General features: G+C 43.3%; 1 protein-coding gene across 5 annotated transcripts in view; it reads right to left on the bottom strand.

Annotated features, from left to right (window-relative positions):
* Positions 1 to 17,855, bottom strand: part of tenm4 (teneurin transmembrane protein 4) — a 163,719-nt gene that overhangs the window by 39,788 nt on the left and 106,076 nt on the right. For 4 of the 5 annotated variants that reach the window (XM_058080909.2, XM_058080904.2, XM_078792697.1 and 1 more), the window contains 6 exons: positions 16,909 to 17,028; positions 13,697 to 13,958; positions 10,542 to 10,809; positions 6,271 to 6,414; positions 4,136 to 4,385; positions 2,850 to 2,870 (listed from right to left, as the gene is read on the bottom strand). In XM_058080909.2, the coding sequence (XP_057936892.2) occupies positions 2,850 to 2,870; positions 4,136 to 4,385; positions 6,271 to 6,414; positions 10,542 to 10,809; positions 13,697 to 13,958; positions 16,909 to 17,028 (1,065 nt within the window). The remainder of the gene's footprint in view (positions 1 to 2,849; positions 2,871 to 4,135; positions 4,386 to 6,270; positions 6,415 to 10,541; positions 10,810 to 13,696; positions 13,959 to 16,908; positions 17,029 to 17,855) is intronic. The other variant, XM_078792698.1, reaches the window with a different exon arrangement.

Genomic DNA, 17,855 nt, shown 5'->3' on the forward strand with positions numbered 1-17,855 from the left:
AATGAACGGCAATGATAGGACAGTTCAGGCACCCCCCACCTTGACGTATTCAGGTGGGTATTGTAGGATTGTACTATCTACTTGTAGGATTTGGGTGTAGGATTGTACAATCTACTATCAGGACAAGTAAGGACCCCCCCCCACGTATATCAGGTAGTGGTTGACAGTGTGTGATTTTACTATCAACTAGTAGGACTAGTAGGCACCCCCCACCCTGGCATATATCAGGTAGTGGTTTACGGTGTAGGATTGTACAATCTACTAGCAGGATTTGGGTGTAGGATTGTACAATCTACTATCAGGACAAGTAAGGACCCCCCCCACGTATATCAGGTAGTGGTTGACGGTGTGTGATTTTACTATCAACTAGTAGGACTAGTAGGCACCCCCCACCCTGGCATATATCAGGTAGTGGTTTACGGTGTAGGATTGTACAATCTACTAGCAGGATTTGGGTGTAGGATTGTACAATCTACTATCAGGACAAGTAAGGACCCCCCCACCTTGATGTATATCAGGTAGTGGTTGACAGTGTGCGATTGTACTATCTACTAGCAGGACGGGTAGGCACCCCCCGCCCTGACATACATCAGGTTGTGGTTTATGCTATAGGATTGTACTATCTACCAGCAGGACTAGTAGGCACCCCCACCCTGATGTATATCGAGTAGTGGTTGACAGTGTAGGATTGTACCACCTAATCGCAGGATTTGGGTGTAGGATTGTATAATCTACTAGCAGGACTAGTAGGCACCCCCCACCTTGACATACGTATGTATATCAGGTAATGGTTTATGGTGTAGGATTGTGCTATGAGTAGGACTAGTAGGCACCTCCCACCCTGACATATATCAGGTAGGGTGTTTATGGTGTATAGGATTGTACTATGTATGAGTAGGACTAGTAGGCACCCCCCACCCTCACCTACTGTATATCAGGTAGTGGTTTACGGTGTAGTATTGTACGATCCACTAGCAGGTCGATGGTCCACCTTGTGTACCAGTTGGCGACCATGGATCCTAGGAGCAATCATCCGATAGCTTATCAGGGAGGGGGGCATGTAGAGCAGCATCGCCTTGAAACTACAGGAAGCGCTGACCTTGAGGTACGGCCGCGTGCGCCATCCATATTCACCGACAACATCTACTTCGTGGGAGATAATTGGATTTTGCCGCATGCTGCTGCAGAAATAGGAGGAGCGTGGAGGGACATCCTCGGCGGGAGGTCGATGAACACGGCAGGGGAGTCAGCCACCTCCCGGTACTGTATCACACGTTTGTGGCTCGCTCGCCAACTGCAGGATTTTATACCGACGCATGCTGATTTTCCCTCCGATAAATCTCCTTTTTATGATGCAAATGTCCCGCACAACAAAGATGGCTATTTGAGTCAGGCTAGCACGCCAAAGGTTTGTGTTGGTCACCCAGCCGTGTCCACCATCTACAAAGACAACACGCAACACAGTAGCCTTTAAAGTGCGGCCCGGGGCCACTAGCAGCCCGTGGCAGTTTTTTAATTGGCCTGCGGCACATTCTAAAAACAGAAAAACAAGGACACTAACACATACTGCAAAATGGAAAAATAGTAATTTAGAGGAAAAATTAATCTAAAGTTAACAAGGATAAATTATGAGAGAGAATGATCGACAATGTTATGAAAAAGGGTTATTTTAGTAGCATAAAGTTGAAATATATTCATTCATTCATTTTCGACCGTTTATCCTCACGAGGATCGCGGGGGGTGATGGAGCCTATCCCAGCTGTCTTCGGGCGAGAGATGGGGTACACCCTGGACTGGTCGCTAGCCAATCACAGAATGGTTGCGCAACTCTGATTGTGCTATGTAAGTGCAGTATAAGTAATGGGGAAGTGTTGCGCAACTCTGATTGTGCTATGTAAGTGCAGTATAAATAATGTGGAAGTGTTGTGCAACTCTGACTGTGCTATGTAAGCGCAGTGTAAATAATGTGGAAGTGTTGTGCAACTCTGATTGTGCTATGTAAGTGCATTATAGGTAATGTGGAAGTGTTGCGCAACTCTGATTGTGCTATGTAAGTGCAGTATGAGTAATGTGGAAGTGTTGCGCAACTCTGATTGTGCTATGTAAGTGCAGTATAAGTAATGGGGAAGTGTTGCGCAACTCTGATTGTGTGTTGTGAGTGCAGCATGAGTAGCGCTGAAGTCATTCCATTCACCAAGCGATTCAATGGGGACTAAATATTTCTATAGAATAGGAAATATTTCGTATTTTATGCCCGTATAATGCATCTTTTATGAAGGCTGTATATTACTATGCCATTAGCCAACATTTCTTGTCGCTTTTATTTCTTTGGGCTTTGAAAAGCTCAGCTGCAAATCAAGTTATGGAGTTGATGAACGTAGCAAACACGGAGGTCCATTTACCCTCCATGAAAAGATGATGTGGATGGAAGCAGCTGGGAGAGAGAAGTCAATGAAGCGCTCCCGGGTGTTTGCTGGTGAAATGAGGGGCCAGCGACCGCCACGACTCGCCTTTTCATTCTCTGTTTGACCACATGTTCACTCGCCGGAGTCGTGACCTACTGATAGGAAATCAATCTTTCTTTCCTGAGACAGCCAACGTGAGGCGCTGATACTTTGAGACTGGACCTTTTATGGCTGCCTTCTCTTCTCAACATGTGGAAATGTACACGCCCACCACATATACCACATGATATCTGGGGGCCCCACGCAAAAGGAGCTTGATGGCCCTCAGAGTAGATAGAAATGAAGGTGGTCTTGATTGAGTCAATCGTCTTCCTTTGACGTGTGAGTTAGGGTCAAAGGTTAACTGGGACACTGAAAGAGTGTGTGTGCATGTTCATGTCTTACCTATGCCTGAAGTCTTTATTTCTGCCAAGAGCAGCAGGCAGACAGGAAAGGAAGATAACACAGTACATGTTAGTAGTAGTAGTAGTAGTAGTAGTAGTAGTAGTAGTAGTAGTAGTGTTGCTGGAAGACAACACAGGACATGTTAGTCGGAGTAGTAGTAGTAGTAGTGTTGCTGGAAGAAAAGGGTGTACATTATTGTAGGAGTAGTAGTAGTAGTGTTGCTGGAAGACAACACAGTGAATGTTAGTAGTAGTAGTAGTAGTAGTAGTAGTGTTGCTGGAATACAACACAGGACATGTTAGTCGGAGTAGTAGTAGTAGTGTTGCTGGAAGAGAAGAGTGTACGTTATTGTTGTAGTAATAGTAGTAGTGTTGCTGGAAGACAACACAGTAAATATTAGTAGTAGTAGTAGTAGTAGTAGTAGTGTTGCTGGAATACAACACAGGACATGTTAGTCGAAGTAGTAGTAGTAGTGTTGCGGAAGAGAGTAAATGTTAGTTGTAGTCGTAGTGATGCTGGAAAACAACACTGTAAATCTTAGTAGTAGAAGTAGTAGTAGTAGTAATAGTAGTAGCAGTGTTGCTGGAATAGAAGTGTGTAAATTTTAGTAGTATTATTATTAGTAGTAGTGTTGCTGGAAAACAACACTGTAAATGTTAGTAGTAGAAGTAGTAGTAGTACTAGTAGTAGTAGTAGTAGTAGTAGTGTTGCTGGAAGAGAAGAGTGTAAATTTTAGTAGTAGTAGTAGTAGTGTTGCTGGGAAACAACACAGTAAATGTTAGTCGTAATATTAGTAGGAGTAGTAGTACTAGCAGTAGCAGTAGTATAGTGTTGCTGAAAGACAATAGAGTGAATGTTAATAGTAGTAGTAGTAGTAGTACTAGTGTTGCTGAAATAGAATAGATGTTAGTAGTAGTAGTAGTATTAGTAGTAGCAGTGTTGCTGGAAGAGAGTATATGTTAGTAGTAGTAGTAGTATTAGTAGTAGCAGTGTTGCTGGAAGAGAGTATATGTTAGTAGTAGTAGTAGTATTAGTAGTAGCAGTGTTGCTGGAAGAGAGTAGATGTTAGTAGTAGTAGTAGTAGTAGTAGTAGTAGTAGTAGTAGTAGTAGTGTTGTTAGGATGCAGAATGAGTGAAAGGGAAGCGTGAGCACAAAGAGCCTGTGGAGGCATCGGTGTAGCGGTGAAGCTCCACTTGAGGTTGAAGGTGACCAGGTGTGTTTCTTGAGCCCCCACCCCCCCGCCCCCTGCTTTATGATCGTCATATCCGAGGTCCGGGGCACTCACCTGAGCTCCAGCACGCTAGTGACGTTCCCGGTGACGTAGATCCTCCTCACATAGTTGAAGTCGCCCACATACAGGCTGCCGTCCGAGCCACACGCCAGCGCCACGGGGGCCAGCAGCTTGTTGCCGTCGGCCATGCCGTTGCAGCTGGGGCAGGAGATGCTGCGTCGGCGGCCGTTGCCCATCACGCTGCCGATGACGGGCGGCTGCTGCGAGATGAAGATGTTCTCCCCACTGCCCATGTGCAGGATGCCTGACCAGGGCGAAGACACATGTCAACAATGTAAGGAGGAGCATGAAGTGTGGCATTTTTGGAAAATTAAGTTGCAGAAAAAGTGAGGAAAAATAATTATATGTGCATAAAGTCAAAAGATTATTTCAGAAGAAAGTTGCAATATAAAGTTGAACTATACATTAGTATATATTTTGTTTTTTAGAAAGAAGACTGAAGCTCAGATGTCATGAGAATAAAGTCAAAATGTTATGGAAAAAAAGACAAAATTATGAAAAGAAAATTTAAAGAAGACCTTTGAAATAGTTGGAAACTTAAAACTATATGAAAAATAAATGGCTTGCCCCCCAAATTAACATTTTAGCCTAATTTTTCCTCATGGAGGAAGGAGGAGACACAGAATACACCATCAAAGGTTCTCCTATTTGGTAATGACAGAGCACCTACCTAAGGTAGGTGGATCCCAAGCACGATGCCTGGATTAGCCTGCTGCTGTGTTTAATTTAACTGTCAGGAAGAGATTAAATGTGCCCCCCGAGGTAGTGTACGTGGTGACACGCATTGTGGCCTCTGATGCGCATTTAAAGGCAATGAGATGTGTTGATTTGTTTGGTTAAGATTACACCCGACTGTGCCTTCTTTCCTCCCTCTTTGCCACTTGGAAGGGCGGAGGTGTGGGTGCGCCGTGTTGTGCCACACTGTACTGCTCACCACGCTGGGCAGGTACGGTGCACTTGGTCTATGAAAATAGAGCCCAACATGTCTATATATCATAGCAGACTTCCAAAGTACTCTACTCTATATGCCCATATGTTGTAGCTGACCTTTAAAGTACTCTTCTCTATATGTCTATGGGCTCTAATTTTGTGGCTCAGCGCACCCCACGCCATGGTCATTTTGTCCAATTTGGTAATTGCCACCCCAGATCAATAAATGTTATAGCCGACCTTCTCTACTTCAAAGTACTCAAAGTGTGTATATGTGATAGGTGACCTTTACACTTGAGGACAGGTTGGGGCTGGCGTGGTTTACATCAGCGTACATAAACGTTTAACACGATGTAAAGCCCCTACGCGTGCCAGCATCTCCTCTGTGAAACTTTGTGATGATGGAAAGGTAAAGTGGATGACTCTACTTTGATGGGATGCATAACATCCTACTTGAAATTCACGGTGTGCTTTTGGCGCCTTGGGTGAGCAGAGCAACATTTGGTCTATCAGAGAAGATCAGCCAAGCATCTTCTTCCCGGGGCGGGATTTCATCTGGCAATGGCTTCCACGTGCAGGCTGTCAGCAATTCAATTAGGCTTGATTCTAAAAATGCTGGCCATGAAGAAGACACGGCGTGGGTGCATGTGTGGGAGGGGTGGTCTAGTGGAATCTGGCAGGAGCGGATAGCATTCCCACTCAGCGCGATGGATCAAAGCACCAGCTTCCGGAGGACTTTCCCTTTAAGCACGCCTCATCTCCTCTGATGAGTCCATGCTCTCACAGAGCCAGCCACGCCTGCTGTGTGACAGGTGCTGCTGGAACTTTCCTCCACTCCGGCCTTTCAACAGTCATTTGCCCAAAATGAGAAAATGGACCCCCTTGGCTCAGAAGAAAGGGACAGCGGTAATAAAAGAGTCAAATCTCTGTCAAGGCGAGTGACGTCGAATCGCAAAAAAACGACTATTACTGTGAAAGCATGGTGAGGACATTCTGCTCCTCGTCTGCACTCCTGCGATAAGAACCCAAAACACATCAAATATCTCCAAAACAAATCCTGACACGGCAGCTGAATGATGGTAGACGCATTAACACGCAACTTGAGGTGTCTCAGGCCATGCGCGGGCCGCTTGTGGGTGCACCGTTTGGAGGAGCAGAAGAATAGAAGGTTGGAAAAAGGCCATCAGAAGATGACTCACCACTCTGGATGTTCAAAGCGTGGTGCTTGTCCACTGTCCAGCCGCCCAGCTTGGATGCCGTGCTTTCATAGCCCTGGAGAACCGCCGTCCTCTTCTCCCACACGATCACATCCGGGCAGGATTCATACTCAAAGCCCACGGATACTAGCAAAACAAAAACACCACCTTAGGATACACTACCTGTACTAATACACTATATATCTATGGGTATACCATACTAGTAAGACAAAAACATCACTTTAGGATACACTAACTGTAGTAATACACTACATATCTATGGGTATACCATACTAGTAAGACAAAAACATCACTTTAGGATACACTACCTGTACTAGTACACTACATATCTATGGGTATACCATACTAGCAAAACAAAAACACCACCTTAGGATACACTACCTGTACTTGTACACTACATATCTATGGGTATACCATACTAGCAAAACAAAAACACCACCTTAGCATACTCTACCTGTACTAATACACTATATATCTATGGGTATACCATACTAGTAAGACAAAAACATCACTTTAGGATACACTAACAGTACTAGTACGCTACATATCTATGGGTATACCATACTAGTAAGACAAAAACACCACCTTAGAATACTCTACCTGTACTAGTATGCTACATATCTATGGGTATACCATACTAGTAAGACATAAACACCACCTTATGATACACTACCTGTACTTGTACACTACATATCTATGGGTATACCATACTAGTAAAACAAAAACACCACCTTAGCATACTCTACCTGTACTAATACACTATATATCTATGGGTATACCATACTAGTAAGACAAAAACATCACTTTAGGATACACTAACAGTACTAATACACTATATATCTATGGGTATACCATACTAGTAAGACAAAAACATCACTTTAGGATACACTACCTGTACTAGTACACTACATATCTATGGGTATACCATAATAGTAAAACAAAAACACCACCTTATGATACACTACCTGTACTAGTACACTACATATCTATGAGTATACCATACTAGTAAAACAAAAACATCACTTTAGGATACACTACCTGTACTAGTACACTACATATCTATGGGTATACCATACTGGCAAAACAAAAACACCACCTTAGGATACTCTACCTGTACTAGTACACTATATATCTATGGGTATACCATACTAGTAAGACAAAAACATCACTTTAGGATACACTACCTGTACTAGTATACTACATATCTATGGGTATACCATACTAGCAAAACAAAACACCACCTTAGGATACACTACCTGTAGTAATACACGACATATCTATGGGTATACCATACTAGTAAGACAAAAACATCACTTTAGGATACACCACCTGTACTAGTACACTACATACTATCTATGGGTATACCATACTAGTAAGACAAAAACATCACTTTAGGATACACTACCTGTACTAGTATGCTACATATCTATGGGTATACCATACTAGCAAAACAAAAACACCACCTTAGGATACTCTACCTGTACTAGTATGCTACATATCTATGGGTATACCATACTAGCAAAACAAAAACACCACGTTAGGATACTCTACCTGTACTAGTACGCTACATATCTATGGGTATACCATACTAGTAAGACATAAACACCACCTTATGATACACTACCTGTACTAGTACACTACATATCTATGGGTATACCATGCTAGTAAAACAAAAACACCACCTTAGCATACTCTACCTGTACTAATACACTACATATCTATATGTATACCATACTAGTAAGACAAAAACATCACTTTAGGATACACTACCTGTACTAGTACACTACATATCTATGGGTATACCATACTAGCAAAACAAAAACACCACCTTAGGATACTCTACCTGTACTAGTACACTATATATCTATGGGTATACCATACTAGCAAAACAAAACACCACCTTAGGATACACTACCTGTACTAGTATACTACATATCTATGGGTATACCATACTAGCAAAACAAAACACCACCTTAGGATACACTACCTGTAGTAATACACTACATATCTATGGGTATACCATACTAGTAAGACATAAACATCACTTTAGGATACACTACCTGTACTAGTACACTACATATCTATGGGTATACCATACTAGTAAGACAAAAACATCACTTTAGGATACACTACCTGTACTAGTATGCTACATATCTATGGGTATACCATACTAGCAAAACAAAAACACCACGTTAGGATACTCTACCTGTACTAGTACGCTACATATCTATGGGTATACCATACTAGTAAGACAAAAACACCACATATCAATGGGCATCTTGATGATACTATGTATGTACTTGTAGAGTTGATATCATCAGGCATAATGATTATACTGTGTATGTATGAGAAGAGTTGATATCAATATGATGGATGGATGGATGGATGGATAGATAGATACTTAATTCATCTCGAAGAGAAATTCACAGTAAGCATGGTCATAATACAGTGTATGTACTATATGTAAAGTAGTAGTACTGTATACAGTGAAGAAAATAAGTATTTGAACACCCTGCTATTTTGCTATTTCTCCCACTTAGAAATCATGGAGGGGTCTGAAATTTTCATCGTAGGTGCATGTCCACTGTGAGAGAGATAAACTAAAAAGAAAAATCCAGAAATCACAATGCATGATTTTTTAACAATTTATTTGTGTGATACAGCTGCAAATAAGTATTTGAACACCTGTGTATCATCTAGAATTCTGACCCTGAAAGACCTGTTAGTCTGCCCATTAGAAGTCCACCTGCACTCCATGTATCATCCTGAATCAGATGCACCTGTTTGAGGTCGTTAGCTGCATAAAGACACCTGTCCACCCCATACAATCAGTAAGACTTTAACTTGTAACATGGCGAAGACCAAAGAGCTGTCCAAAGACACCAGAGACAAAATTGTACACCTCCACAAGGCTGGAAAGGGCTACGGAGCAATTACCAAGCAGCTTGGTGAAAAAAGGTCCACTGTTGGAGCTATCATTAGAAAATGGAAGAAGCTAAACATGACGGTCAATCTCAATCGGAGTGGAGCCCCATGCAAGATATCACCTCGTGGGGTCTCAATGATTCTAAGAAAGGTGAGGAATCAGCCCAGAACTACACGACAGGACTTGGTCAATGACCTGAAAAGAGCTGGGACCACCGTTTCCAAGGTTACTGTAGGTAATACACTAAGACGTCATGATGTGAAATCATGCATGGCACGAAAGGTTCCCCTGCTTAAACCAGCACATGTCAAGGCCCGTCTTAAGTTTGCATATGACCATTTGGATGATACAGAGGAGTCATGGGAGAAAGTTTTATGGTCAGATGAGACCAAAATAGAACTTTTTGGTCATAATTCCAATAAGCGTGTTTGGAGGAAGAAGAATGAAGAGTACAATCCGAAGAACACCATCCCTACTGTGAAGCATGGGGGTGGTAGCATCATGCTTTGGGGGTGTTTTTCTGCACATGGGACAGGACGAGTGCACTGCATTAAAGAGAGGATGACTGGGGCCGTGTATTGTGAGATTTTGGGGAACAACCTCCTTCCCTCTGTCAGAGCATTGAAGATGGGTCGTGGCTGGGTCTTCCAACACGACAACGACCCGAAGCACACAGCCAGGAAAACCAAGGAGTGGCTCCGTAAGAAGCATATCAAGGTTCTAGCATGGCCCAGCCAGTCTCCAGACCTGAACCCAATCGAAAATCTTTGGAGGGAGCTCAAACTCCGTGTTTCTCAGCGACAGCCCAGAAACCTGACTGATCTAGAGAAGATGTGTGGAGGAGTGGGCCAAGATCCCTCCTGCAGTGTGTGCAAACCTGGTGAAAAACTACAGGAAACGTTTGACCTCTGTAATAGCAAACAAAGGCTACTGTACCAAATATTAACATTCATTTTCTCAGGTGTTCAAATACTTATTAGCAGCTGTATCACACAAATAAATTGTTAAAAAATCATGCATTGTGATTTCTGGATTTTTCTTTTTAGTTTATCTCTCTCACAGTGGACATGCACCTACGATGAAAATTTCAGACCCCTCCATGATTTCTAAGTGGGAGAAATAGCAAAATAGCAGGGTGTTCAAATACTTATTTTCTTCACTGTATGTATTTGTTTAGAAATGTGAAATGATACAGGATGCTGCTATATCAGTATATATATCAGTATGCTATATCAGAAGTGAAAATAGCAAAGGTGTAAAATGCGTTGGAAGAAGTACCACAACGCGTATTCCGCTGATGAAGGTAAGTGTGATCCTTCAGGCTCACCAAAGGCTTGTGATAATCCGTAGACCTTCTGGCTGTAGACGTCCGTCTTGTCCCACACAAAGTGGTAGAACAGGTTGGGTCCGGCGGGGAACCACTTCCTGAAGAGGCGGCCCTCCACGGCCACCATGAGGTGCACCTTCATCAGGTTGAAGGGGATGGTGGAGTGGGTGAGCGCCACTTTCAGGATGGACTTGTATCCCGGCGTCCTGCTGCTGAGGTAGCCCAGTCTCATGTCGGTGCCAGGTATCGGCACTTCCTCCTGCAGAGTCTGCAAACAGAAGACGTAAACACGACATTGAAATCTCTCCGCCTGCCTCCTGGTGTCCTTTATTCCATCCTGAAGATCAATCTGTCTTATCTTTGGCCGCCGCACGTATTCTTCATAGCCGAGCGGCTCTACGGACCCAGGCAGGAGGAGATTAGAAACATCAATAGGAGGACAATGATAATAACGGCCAATCCCATGAAGGATTTCTTCATTACTGCAGTGAATAGTTCTCTAAGTCCATGTCATAACAGCAAAGTCCTTCATTAGCAGACAACGGTATCGCCCCTCCGCCCTTGGGCTCACACGGCAGCAGATGATACATGGACGCACCTTGGATGGCGCTCACGTGGAGGCTCAAAGGTCAACTGCACGGGTTTACTCCACTCTGCTCTAATTAAGTCACCTCTGCTCCCCCCACGCTCCCACACTCACAGCTTTAAGGTAACCATTAAAAACACGAGCTGCCGTAACGTCGGTCAGAGGACACGTCAGTCACAACGCCGGTTTGTTTCAGGGCGATGGATCGAGTGTGCGATGGTGGGGACTGGAGAACCAGAGAGAAGACAAGGAGGCGGCTATAAATAGACCGGCTGCATACAATTCACTGATAAGCCATAAATCTTAGGAGGCAAACTGGGAGGCTAGATAATTAGAAAGGGCAAAGAGACGCCTGCTAGACGTACACTGGCGGCACAATCATCTGCACCGCATGCAAGTTTACAAAAGAGGTCACACGACATCATCGCTGTCCCATTAAAGTCCACTTGAAGTCAATTTGAACTTTTTAACATCGTTGAAAGCGATGAACATCTCATGGTCACCAAATATGTCTCAAGGAGGCACGTGTTGGCCTCCAGGAAGGTGGAGGTCTGCCTCCCAGACCTTCGCATAAAACCAGACCTTTCCAAACCACATCCACACCACAGGTGTTTAGTCCCGCCCGTGTCCCTGCAAAGATGCTTCAATTGATGCCGGGCAGTGGTTTTTCAACCATGTGACACAGCCCTCTGATAACGTTCGTGGGCTAAACACCCCAAAAGTTGAAGTGGATCTTCTGCAGAAATAAGACAATCCATCTTGTGATGGACTCAAACTTTGGATTTGGGAACAGTGCCACCATGTGGTACATTTCTCACTAAAATATTAGCACAGCTAACACAGTAGGGGTGCATGTTTTCACACATTTCCACCCTTTTGTGTCCAACGCTTGACGGGATGTCCTACACTGTGGCTGACATGAAAAGGTGTCAGTGGCGCCCTCTATGGGCGGTGGTAATATAAGAACAGAATGTCCTCAAAGTTTTATCATCATCTAGACCAGGGGTCTCAAACATGCGGCCCGCGGGTCAAATGTGGCCCGCAGGACACTAGTTCGAGGCCCCTGCCTTGATATGAAAGTTTAATGTTAGTGCGGCCCGCGCAAGTTTGATATGGATGCTGTATGGTATCATGTACCCAGAAAAAATGATTACGTTTGATTAATGTTCATGTTAAAGGTTAAATAACTGTTAATAGTTATCCTCCCTATCCGTGTGGAAGTGGTACGTTTTTGGCTATTTAAGTTTCAAGGAAATAACTTGAAGGCTACCGTTTAGGTCGCTAGCTCTCTAGCTAGCAAGTTAGCATGTGTCTCAAGACCCAGCAGTTACGCAGTCGTGTTTTGTCATGTCTACAGGGCTCTAATAATGCTTTGTTCATTTTAATCTGAAAAAAAAATGTGTCTACCCACCAACTATATGTGGTTTCTTAAGTTTTTATTATTTGCCGTTTTATTATTATTATTATATTTATTTATTACTGATTGATTGATTTTCTTTATTCTTGGTTTATTTATTTTTCATCTTATTTTGTGCAGAAAAATAAAAATTAAGATATTTGAGAACAGTGGAATGTTTTATCAGAGCTTTTATTGGAGAAAAATGGAACCAAAGCACTGAAAAAGTTTGTATATTTTCTGTTTTTAATAAATGCGGGGTTTTTTTTTTTTCGGAAAACCTGATGCGGCCCAGCCTTGCTCAGACCCTAGCTCCAGTGGCCCCCAGGTAAATTGAGTTTGAGACCCCTGATCTAGACAAATGGCTCATGGACAATTTGTTATAAATTAACCTCAACTCTAACCCTAACCCTAACCCAACCTTAACCTTAACCTTAACCTTAACCGGAACCTTAACCTTAACCTTAACCCTAACCCTCTAACCCTAACCCTAACCTTGACCTCTAACCCCAACCCACTGCCCTGTAAAAGTACAGAATCAGTTAAGAAGTACAAAATACACAATATAGAAAAATAAACAATATAAACAACCCAAGTATTAACAAAATCAACAGTTTTACCCAGAGTTATATACAAATACAGTATGCAGATAATATGAAACGATAATATATAACGAGTTTTGTTAGATGGTTGGCGTATTTTTCAACCAAACTTGCTGAAATCTCCCACATGCATGCTTGTCAGTCCCCCGAAGGTGTGTGGCAAATGTGGTGGTGTTTGAACAAAGCAACCTCAGGTTACAGTGGGTGTATTGTCACATGGTTATACATGAGTGTAAATTTGGAACACGTCAGGCTTCTTCCTTGAACTGAAGAGACTTGGAAGAATTAAAATGTCCCGTGGCTGTTTTTTTTTTTTGTGTGTGTAACCTCCATCCCTCGGCTGCAAGCAAGGCTGTACAATGCACGCTGGAAATTGTCCAAGTTGCAAAGAAGGGCAATGAGAGGAGCGGGATAAGGATCACAGCAGTTACTATTAGACGTGATGAATCGTCCAGAGTCTGTAGACGCGTGGGATGAATCACTTGTGTGTACTCCAGCCTGCATGGAGAAGGAGTGTGCGTGTATGTGTGTGTGTGTGTGTGTGCAGAGGGAGTGTGTAGCATACTGTCACCTGAATCTCGGGAACCACATTCCCCCTCTCGGCGCAGGAGCCGGCGAAGGCGGTGAGCGGTGCCGGCGACACCAAAGGGCTGGGCCGGGTGAAGCTGCTGAGGTCACAGCTGGGGATGTCGTTCTCCTCGTGGCGCATGACGATGGTGTCCATGACAAAGAAGCGTCCCCACGGCAACCAGAGAGTGTGCTCCTGGGTGATGAAGGGAGCGCGCTCAAAGTGCAAGGCAACGGCGATTCCACCGTTGGTGACCAAGTCGAAGCTGTGGATGCAGTGATGGTATCGTTAGTAAAGTGTAATAAGAAGATATGATGATAATGATGTGATGACCTGCCTAACCTTCAACAAGCTACTAGCAAAAGTGACAGGTGAGCCCCACCTGCAAATTGGGGTAAAAGTTTCCCTGATGGAAACACAAAAAATTGTCATAAGATGCCACTGAAGAACCAATTTGCTCTGTTTTTGGAATAAGGAGATTATTGAGGGATAACGTCCAGGTAGATGTTGAGTCATTTGCGTGTATTTTCCCTCTATATCTAGTTGTACAGCATCACAGTTTTGATCACAGACCAAAATGAGTGTACTGAGCGGGTACTACACATAGTATCTTATAGCATTATGTCAACATAAGTAGGGACCATGCAGTGGTTATTCAATGATTCCATTCCATTCCTGCTTGCAACTTGAAATGTGTTTTCAGGTTTGTAGTACTTTCAAAGTGTACTGCATTATACTGAGAGCTGTTGAGTATTTCACATTCCACAGCTGTGTGTGTGTGTCTGTGTGAGTGTGTGTGCTGCAGATAGAAGCAGCATTGATCCCAGCAAGCCCGCCTGCCACGCAATCCCATCTACTCTCTTGCATTAACTAATACAGGGTTCCAAACTGCGACCTGTAGCTGCTTTTGATTGATCCCTGGCACATTCTAAATATATACTTCATTCATTCATTTTCTACCGCTTTTTCCTCACAAGGGTCACAGGGATTGCTGGAGCCTATCCCAGCTGTCTTCGGGCAAGAGGCAATCACAGGGCACATATAGACAAACAACCATTCACACTCACATTCATACCTATGGACAATTTGGAGTCGCCAATTAACCTAGCATGTTTTTGGAATGTGGGAGGAAACCGGAATACCTGGAGAAAACCCACGCATGCACGGGGGAAAACATGCAAACTCCACACAGAGATGGCCGAGGGTGGAATTGACCCTGATCTCCTAGCTTCTAAATATATAATTGAACAAAAAAAAACAACAGAAAGAATGGAAACATCAGCAGTCATTATTTTACAGGAATAAAGTCCAAAAATATTAAAAGTAAAAAAAAAATGGGAAAAAGTCAATTTTACAAGAATTAAAGTCAAATATGAAAAACAAAAACATGATTTTAGTAGCATGAAGTTGAAATGTTAAAGTTAAAAAAGGTTTTATAAGCTATAATATTACGAAAAACAAACAGAAAAACAAATAAAGTGAAAATGAAGTTCCAGTATTGTGTGAATGCAGGCAAACATATGGGAATCATTATTGAAGAAGAAAGCCCAAATAGTAGGAAAATAAAAAGCGTGACACCTGTGGGGGTCTCCCAACACTTTTGGTATTGCATGGGGCGGCAGCGCGGATCGATGCAGGGATTCATCGGCCATTATCAAACACGACAACAGCCTACAGTCATGTGACTGCAGTCGGAACGCCAGACGGAGCCAAACGGTTGCAGAGAAGAGTTCTTTCAAAGAGGCGGGGTCACGTGATGAAGAGTAGCAACCAGGTAGGTTGCTGCGTTGGCGCCGTCAGCGTGTTTAGTCATGCGGGGGCTGCTGTTTGCAGGCGAGCCTGGGATGTGACTGTGATTGAAGATGTTGAAAAGGAGGACTAATGGAGTGACGTCAAAGTAGATGGGAAGGACGCCGGAGACAAGAAAGATGAAAGAAATAAGTCCAACGGCGACAGCGGCCTGAGAGGAAAAGACTTCAAGGCCGAGGAAGATTAGAGGAGTGGAGGTCTGCAGGGAAAACATGGCGGCACGGAGGAGAAGGATGGATCACACCCGTGACAAACCGATGCCTTTCAAGGCAGACCGACGTGATCAAAAGCATAAACAACGATACAGGAGCCTCTCCACTCGCAAAACCCATTACAATGATATCACACACAACATTGATATCACCAACAAAACATACATCACAGAGGACAGTGATATCACTGATAACAAAACACTGATATCACTGACAACACTGATATCACCAACAACAAATAAATCAGAGAGGACAATTAAATCACTGATAACATAAAACAATGATATCACTAACACCACTGATATCACTGACAACACTGACATCACAGAGGCCAGTGCTATCACTGATAACAAAAACATCGATATCACAGAAAACACTGATTCACCAAACAACACGTACATCACCAAGGACAGTGACATCACTGATAACGGAAAACACTGATATCACCAATAATACATATACAGGTATGACCGAGGACAGTGATAAGCAAAAAAACCAACACTGATATCACTAACAACACTATGGACACCGCTATCACCAACAACATATACTGTACATCACTGAAGACAGTGATATAACTGATAACACTGATATCACTGACAAGAGTGATATCTAAGAACACTGATATTACTGTCAACACTTACTATATGACCAAGAACAATGATATCACTGATATCAACAAGACTGATATAGAGAATACTTATATGACTGAGTGCCATTGGCTGGCGACCAGTCCAGAGTGTACTCCGGGAGCCGCACAGACATGTGTAGCCTTTCAGAATAAAAGGCTGGTAAAGCAGCATGAGCAGCTGCAGGAAACAGCAATGGAAGAGCAAAATTTGCCTCATTTTGGGGAACGTAGAAATGTGTGCAGAGGACAAGGCAGGTGACTGATATGTGAGAAATGTGACAAACAAGATTATTGTGGTTGTTTAATAAGCGTGCTAATGTGCAGCGAGGCATCTGAAGGGAAGGAAATACATCCGGGCACATCTCCTTTCATTACTGAAAAAGCTGCCGCTGTCAAACAAACAAGGTCCAACTGCGCCACGCTGCTTTTGGCCTGCTGCTGCTGAAGCGCAACTCGTGAGGGCGCAGCGGGAGGGCTTCGTCTCAATATCTGCCCGGCACTCCCAAAGCCAGAACCGCTGAAACAACAGAGCAATGAAAAGCACGTTTGACGTCTGTCCTTACCTTCCGTCCTGTCTCGTGACGGTGAAGCCGAACGCCGGCTTGTTGACAAAGCTGATGTTGACCCCCACCAGCGGCGTCCCGTCCGAAGTCACCACTTGTCCTCGGATAACGCAAGCGTGCCTGCGTGGGAAAGACCAGGAATGAACCACGTGTACGAACCATCGTCCTTTCCTACATGAAGACAAACGTCCCCCACACACAAATCACCAGTTTATTGTTTTGCCCTTAATATAACATACACACCTTTATATTCCGATTTACTCACTGCCAATCTTTATGATAATACTTTGGTTCAGGGGCGTCAAACTTGTTACGTATGCTTGCCCTCAGAGGGCCGCCTCGGCAGTATGGACTATACGCCTACTGTATCAGTCACTTTATTAATAATTAGTCATTATTATACTGTATTTATCAATCATGAACACATGACACAAAAGTATCATTCTAAATTGCATTTGACAACAAAAAAAATACAAATACAAGCAAATACATTCAGTAACAAGTGTCTTTTTGCTTTAAAAATATATATATTTTTAACATCATTAATATCTAATATTTGAAGAACTGAAAATGTATTACATCTTAAATACAATTATGAAAAATAAGATAAAATTATATTAAAAACGTTTTTAAAAAGTATGTTGACGTCGGACGTTGCATGGTGGTCGAGTGGTTTGCGTACAGGCCTCACAGCTAGGACACTCGAGTTCAATTCCACCCTCGGCCATCTGTGTGTGGAGTTTGCATGTTCTCCCCGTGCATGCGTGGGTTTTCTCCGGGTACTCCGGTTTCCTCCCACATTCCAAAAACATGCTAGGTTAATTGGCGACTCCAATTAAGGTATGAATGTGAGTGTGAATGGTTGTTTGTCTATATGTGCCCTGTGATTGGCTGGCCACCAGTCCAGGGTGTACCCTGCCTCTCGCCCAAAAGACAGCTGGGATAGG

Source organism: Doryrhamphus excisus, linkage group LG8 (genome assembly GCF_037039965.1).
Source record: "Doryrhamphus excisus strain RoL-2023G ecotype Guam linkage group LG8, RoL_Dexc_Guam_v1.1, whole genome shotgun sequence".
Classification (NCBI taxonomy): Eukaryota; Metazoa; Chordata; class Actinopteri; order Syngnathiformes; family Syngnathidae; genus Doryrhamphus; species Doryrhamphus excisus.